The following is a 7,861-nucleotide window of genomic DNA, read 5'->3' on the forward strand; positions in this document are numbered from 1 at the left end:
CTAATTAAAAAATAAATTCCAACTATTCACTCAAGGCCTTTATCTACAGTTTATCAAAATAGATGGTTGTAACATTTCCACTGTTAGCTCTTTACTTTTTAAATATATTCTGTATCTTATACTGTCTTTCTATTATTTCAGAATATCAGATGGCATTGGCATTAAAGAATTTTGCCCTTGAGATGTATCATCAATATTTATCACCCTTTAAAGACTGTAGGAAGATGTTATATTTCCTGTGAATTGAGATTTGTAACAACATTTCTGTACTCCACTATATGGAATGCGAACAAGATGGCTTTGGATTTTACTTAACCTGGACAAATTTATAAAAGACTTTCCAGCCACTTCAGAAATTAATAAAAATAAGAGTTGATGAAAAATTTTTCCATAGAAATATTTAAGAATAAAATATATATATTATGGTGATAAAAACAAAGTTATGGAAAATGAATTCTGTGAGAACACAATTAAATGTAAAACAGAGTCTAAAGTGGTTGATTTTTCTGATGATATACTGAAAGAGATAGGAAAGACATCTTATCATTGCAATACCTGTAAAAGGTCATTCTCTCATAAAGGTCACTTCACTATTCATAAACGCATTCATACAGGAGAAAAACCATTTAACTGTGATACCTGTGGTAAATCATTTGCTGTAAGTAGTACCTTAACTAGACACAAACGTATTCATACAGGAGAGAAACCGTATCACTGTGATATCTGTGGTAAATCGTTCTCTGTATCTTGTCACTTAAGTAATCATAAATATGTTCATACAAGAGAGAAACCATATCACTGTGATATCTGTGGTAAATCATTCTCTTTAAGGGGTCACTTAACTAGTCACAAATATAGTCATACAGGAGAGAGATCATATCACTGTGATATCTGTGGTAAATCATTCTCGCTAAAAGGTCATTTAACTTCTCATAAACGCATTCATACAGGAGAGAAGCCATTCCACTGTGATATCTGCAGTAAATCATTCTCTGAACGAAGTACATTAACTAACCACAGACGCATTCATACAGGTGAAAAGCCTTATTGCTGTGTTATCTGTGGTAAATCATTCTCTCATGGACGTACATTAACTAACCATGAACACATTCATACAGGAGGCAAACCATATCATTGTGATATCTGTGGTAATTCATTCTCTCAAACTGGTAATTTAACTAGACATAAACGCATTCATACAGGAGAGAAACCATATTGCTGTGATATCTGTGGTAAGTCCTTCTCTGTAATAAATCATTTAACTAGACACAAACGCATTCATACAACAGAGAAGACTGTAACACAACAACGTGTCAGGTAAACCTTTCAAAGATGTAGACATGCCTGTCGCTATACAATGGTGCACCTTCATATTTAGAAAATACAGTTCACAAAAATCATCCCACTATACAAATTAGTGCTCACCCAGAATATTCTGAAGCACCCACAAGCACCAAATCTGGCAACAGGACTGGATGTAGCTTAACTAGACACCAGTATATTCATACAGGAATGAAAAACAACAACTAATGTCTCTGATTGAACATTATCAAAAAATTACTTAACTATGCAAGTATTCAAACAAAAGAGTAAGCATATCAATATCAAAAATCATTCTATGAAAAAAGAAAGATATAGTCATCAATATATCGACTCTGAAAAGGAAAAGTACAGTTAATGAAACCTCCCGACTCTATATTTTATATAATCACTTTATGGGTGAGATAGTATGAAACACTAATGTTCTTAATAAAAAATATTCATTCAAAATATATATATATATACTAAAATATTTCCAGAAGGTAGAAAAGATAATTATTTATTTATTTAACATTGTACATAGCTGAGAAATATATACTCAAAAACCAGTGATGTCATAAATAATATACACCATAAAAAGAAATATTTCATATCCTGTGATATATATGTATATATTCCAGATCTTGAAAACATTTTTATCTATATCGTATATATATATTCTTTTATGAAGTTTATTTAAAGTATGTTGTATGGTTCAGCTTAATGTTAATTCAAGTGTTAATAAATACAAAGTTGGTTGTGAACATAAATCATTATCATTAGTGTTTGAATGTCCATTCTGCATCCTTGTATAGGTTTAACATTTCTGTCACAAGACAATACCACATTTTGTCAATCTTTTGTCATCTCAATTCTGAAGCTCAGAATCCTGTGTTCTGATCGCATACTATTTGTGAATATTACCATCTCCTTGTTTCAGTCATTGGAGGGTTCAATTCAGTGGTTCTCAACAGGGGTTCATGTGGTCCCTGGGGGTCCAAATAAGATTTTTGGGGTCCACACGACAAAACAGTAAATTGGGGATCCACCATAGTATTTCAAGGGCCCCTGAAAAAATTTTGCTTTTGATGTATGTTTTACAAGAAACAGCTTGGATTCTGTCTCTCACATTTTTACACAATTCGACTTACACAAGTTAATGAGTGAAAAATAAAATAGGGATTTTGAAAGAAGTTAGTTTTAAACAACAAATGGATATGGGGGTCCACCAGAATAAAATAGTAACCAAAGGGGTTCACATAAAATAGTAAATTAGGGATCCTCAATAGTATTTTAAGGGCCCCCTGAAACTTGGCTAACACCTTGACCAAAATCTTCAGCTCTGCATTGAGCAGAGTAATGGGCCTGAAATTCTGCAATATGTATCCCTTTGTTTGTGTCCTTTCTCAGCAGTGCCACCACCCCTCCACAGACAAAAGTGGGAATTCTCTCATTCTGCTGCCTTTTGTGGTAGATATCTGCTAAGAGGCCTCCAAATAAGTCTGGCATCGAAATATAAAGCTCAGGGCAGACCATCCAAATCCAGTGATCTGCCTCTCGTGCAGCCCTTCATCACCTCCTGTATTTCCATGGCTGTTATTGGCCTTTCACAGCATTCCGCCTCACTCACCAAGAATGGTGGAAAGCTGTCCAGGCAGATATCGAAGTCTGCTCTGTTATCTGTCCTACCACTCGTCCTGAACAGTCAAGCAAAGTGCTCCTAAAAGGACGCACAATTATAATAATCCTTTCTACTATAAGCAGAAGGCCTGAAATTTTGGGGGAGGAGTTAAGGTGATTACATCAACCCCAGTACTCAACTAGTATTTATTTTATTGTCCCTGAAAGGATAAAAAGGAAAGTCAACTTAGGCGGGGTTTGAACTCTGACAGTAGAGGCAGACAAAAAGCCACTACGCATTTTTTCCAGCACAGTAATAATTCTGCCTGCAATAATAGAAATAATAATAACTCTTTCTTGTATAGGCACAAGGCCCGAAATTTGTGGGGAGAAGATAGTCGATTACATCAACCCCCTGCCTTCCCAAGTATTTAACTGGTACTTATTTTATCAACCCCAAAAGGATGAAAGGCAAAGCCTACCCAGCAGCATGTGAATCCAGACTGTAAAGATGGCATTGTGCCTGGCATGCTAACAATTCTGCCAGCTCACTGCCTAATAATAATAATTAATTCTTTTACTGGCCACAAGGACTTAAATAAAGTTACATGAAGACACAAAGACAGGACAATACAAATGGGTTTTAAAAGCATGTAAACAAATATAAAATAGAAAATTAAATAAATAAAACTCCCAAAAGGGGGAGGCACTTTAAGATGGAATAACAAAAAATGATTACTGATTATTTACAATGTAATACAGGTCTTTATTTTTGAGGAGTGTTTGGGAAAACTTATCGTCTTGGTTGTAACGCTCTTAAAAAAAACGGGATGACAGTAGGAATGCTTTAAAAAAAAGAAAAAGATTTAGAAAAGTGCAGACGGACGTTTTCACGCACGCGTGCACTAATTCGCGCTAACGATTCTGCCGGGTCGATTTCTTTGACAAAAATCCTCCAAGGCGGTGCCCCAGCATGGCCCCCATATGATGACTGAAACATTTAAAAAGTAAAAGATGGTGAGAACCTCTGCTCCTAATATTTACACAAGTTCATGCGGGGATTTGTATGGCTAAACAATAAGCTTACCCAAAAGTTCCGAGTTCAATCCCTACTAAAGGTGGTATTTAAATAAAAGTAGGAGGACACCTACAGTTACTGCTTAGGTGGTCCTGGCTCCCTTAGAGTGTCAGGAACTAACGGGCCGAAGCACTTGTTTGACGGGAGTTCTTCTTCGAAAGATTTCTCCTACTGTCTGCTCGCTCCATAGCGAGTTTCTGCTCCGTACACACGCACATGTTTCATATCGTAACTGCGGCGAAAGACCTAACGTTAGCTTCGTTGCTTGGTTGTAACAAGTTACGAATTTACTGCTGAAGGGGAGCTACACTTATGTTCATTTCGTGTTGATCAAACATTTGAAAACAACTCAGTCTAACGATAAGATGCTTTAATTATTTTATTGTTTGATAAAAAGACACAATCCAATGTATATTTTAAAACGGTAAGTTAACAAATATTTGCTTTAAGGCTTTAAAAATGTAATAAAGATTATAGAATTACGTGTCTCTTTGAAGATACATTGAGAAAAGTTATTACTTCATCAGGATAAAAACTATCAATCGCTCGTTGATCTGTAATTTTCGAAAACCCTGGATTAACCGTTGTTAAACTTCTAAGTTCTACAAATCAAATCCTACGAAAGTGAAATTTAAAAACCTTTTTGATGCCAATCCACACGAGACCGCCTCTAGTGCCTTGATACAAACCTTATGTTTTCAAGTGATCTAAATTAAAACTACCCTTCAAAAATGTTGTGTTTATTTATGTTCCAAATACCAGCTTATTGACGATAGTTATTTCACTAAAAATCTTCATTATTTTCAAAATGAATTGGAGTTTATTTGAGCTGAAATATGGTAAGGTCAAATAACGGTCTACTTTTGTATACGACACATTGTGAAATCAATTATTAAGCAGGTTTAAACAATATCGAAACAAATCGAGTTTATTTTATCTAAACGTAATGATATTTATTGGTGTATTTAGTTTTATGATTCTATTTTTTACTCTGAAAATATTTTTGTGTTTCGTCTTTGTATTAGTTTACAAGATCCTGTGTCGAAACACATTTTGTTGCATCTTGAGAGAATCATTAAGCCCTTGTGGCCAATAAAAGAATTAATTATTGATATAATGACGTTCCAAGCATTCTGGAATGTCATCGGGTCCTACGTATGCAATGTGAGAGAGACTTGGTCTATATTCAAAATATTGAAGCAAATATATAATCAATAAATTCTGAGGACAGATAGAAAAATAATTTCAAAAATGTTTACCGTTGTATTATTTACCCATTCAGTATTAGAAACAGGAACTTTGCATTTAATTTCTGTGAAAATGCACTTCGTCGTTAGATAATTATCTGCAGTTTGTTAATTGACCTTATCGTTAAATCTTATACTTTATCCAGATTGCCACAAAGAATAGAATTAATATCTTTGTGTCTTTTAGCAGCATTAAAAGTTTTCATTTTTGGTAGGCTAGTCGACCTATTTCAAAATGTTAAATAAAGCATCCGAATTAGTGCACGCTTGCGTGAAAACGTCCGTCTGCACTTTTCTAAATCTTCTTTTTTTAAAGCATTCCTACTGTCATCCCGTTTTTTAAAGAGCGTTACAACAAAGACGATAAGTTTTCCCAAACACTCCTCGAAAATAAAGACCTGTATTACATTGTAAATAATCAGTAATAATTTTTTGCTATTCCATCTTAATCCACCCCAGCTGATAAAGAAAAACAAAATTTTCTCCTCCATGGATGCTTCTTTATACGTAAGGTAAACAGCATAAAGGCTAAGGTACCTTCTCCCCAACTCAGCTATCATTGACTGAAGTAGATTTGTAGGAATTTTTTAAAATATGGCTCAACCATCTTTCATTAATGTAGTGTTCCTTTTTGCTTGATCTATCATTACGTTTGTAGCATCTCTGAAAATATTCTGCCTTTGATTATAGTCTGCCCAATCAGGAATCACCTGAAGCTAATCAACAACTGATGATGTTTTGTTTTTTATGTTTTTGTTTTGTGAAGGAGAAGAAATTTAATGTCTACTATTCTGAAACTTAACATACAATATTAATTGCTGGTAGGGACATGGTGTTTTTGTTATGCAATCATAATATACTACCAAGTATATCAAAAGCATTTAAGTCAATACTGTGTTTCACCTGAATTTGCAGCACAATTGAATCACTTTTCATAAATGTTTAGGCTTCACACAATGTTGTTTCATGTAATTTTAATAACATTAAAAGTAAAGTTCAGTTGTTCTGGTAAATGTATAAGTCAACATTTCATCTTTATAGAATTGTAATAAAATTTCCACTGTTAAATCCCTGCTTTTAAGTGTCCTCTATTTCTTATACTATTTCTCTATTTCAGAATATCAGATGTCACTGGCGTAACAATATTTTACTTCTGATGCTTCTTCAATATTTATCATCTTTAAAGACTCCAGGAGAATTATATATATATATATATATATATATATGTATATATACTACAATTACTGTGTAATATTTCCTCTGTTTGAGATTATTAGCAACATTGCTGTGCTTCGTTGTCTGGAATGATTACAAGATGAGTTTGGATACCAATTAAACATGGAGAAATTTGCAAAGAACTTTGTATCTTCAGATATTAACAGCTAGTTATTACAGTTGTTGACATACAGAGCAACAGAAATTGTTATTGGAAGTATAAAAACAAAACGGAAATAATTATATTGTAGTGGGATATAAAATAAATTATGGAGAATGGATTATGTGAAAACCAAATTAAATGTGAAAAAACAGTATGAAAGCATTGATTTTTCTGATAAGATGTCTAAAGAGATTGGAAAAATATTGTACCACTGTGATATCTGTAAAAAGACATTCCATCAGAAAGCTAGCATAACTACTCACAGACGTATTCATACAGGAGAAAAGCCATATCACTGTGATATCTGTGGTAAATCATTCTCTGAAACTGGTCATTTAACAAGACACAAACGCATTCATACAGGAGAGAAGCCATATCACTGTGATATCTGTGGGAAAACATTTTCTCAAACCAGTCATTTGACTATTCACAAGCGTTTTCATACTGGAGACAAACCCTATCACTGCGATATCTGTGGTAAATCATTCTCTCAAAAGAGTCACTTAACTACTCACAAACGTTTCCATACAGGAGATAAACCTTATTGCTGTGATATTTGTGGTACATCATTCTCTCAGACAAGTCACTTGACCATTCACAAACGTATTCATACAGGCGAGAAGCCATATCACTGTGATATCTGTGGCAAATCATTCTCACAAAATAGTGACATATCTAAACATAAACACATTCATACAGGAGAGAAGCCTTATCACTGTGATACTTGTGGTAAACCATTCTCTACCAGTAGTGATTTAACCAAACACAAACGTGTCCATTCAGGAGAGAAACCGTATCACTGTGACATCTGTGGTAAATCATTCTCTGTAGGCAGCACATTGGTTACTCATAAACGCATTCATACAGGAGAGAAGCAACATCACTGTGATATCTGTGGCAAATCATTTTCAGGAAGTAGCGAATTAACTACACATATACGCATTCATACAGGAGAGAAGCCATATTGCTGTGATATCTGTGGTAAATCCTTCTCCAGAAGTGGTGACTTAACTACACACATACGTATTCATACAGGAGAGAAGCCATATCATTGTCATACCTGTGGTAAATCATTCTCTCAGACAAGTTGCTTAACTCGACACAAGTGTGTTCATACCGATGAAACAACATATAACTGATCATCTGCATCATTTAATGTCCATTTTCTATGTTGGACAGTTTGATAGCAGCTATAAGGCCATGGTTTCTGCTGCTAGCTGCCCTTCCTAATGCCAACCA

General features: G+C 34.4%; 1 protein-coding gene across 1 annotated transcript; it reads left to right on the plus strand.

The window, feature by feature from the left end:
• The first annotated feature begins 302 nt into the window (after window positions 1-302).
• On the plus strand, window positions 303-7,861 carry LOC106876932 (uncharacterized). The gene is made up of 2 exons (XM_052975294.2): window positions 303-1,297; window positions 6,814-7,861. Exons 1-2 carry the CDS (start codon window positions 443-445, stop codon window positions 7,759-7,761), a joined length of 1,803 nt encoding a protein of 600 aa, XP_052831254.2. The 5' UTR covers window positions 303-442; the 3' UTR covers window positions 7,762-7,861.

Source organism: Octopus bimaculoides, chromosome 21 (assembly GCF_046866305.1).
Source record: "Octopus bimaculoides isolate indiv1 chromosome 21, ASM4686630v1, whole genome shotgun sequence".
NCBI classification, from domain to species: domain Eukaryota; kingdom Metazoa; phylum Mollusca; class Cephalopoda; order Octopoda; family Octopodidae; genus Octopus; species Octopus bimaculoides.

Coding starts and splice junctions, on each gene's coding strand:
- LOC106876932 (XM_052975294.2), top strand. CDS start 443: ATGGAAAATGAATTCTGTGAGAACACAATTAAATGTAAAACAGAGTCT. Junction 1,298..6,813: donor TTCATACAACAGAGAAGACT/GTAACACAACAA, acceptor ATGTCTAAAGAG/ATTGGAAAAATATTGTACCA.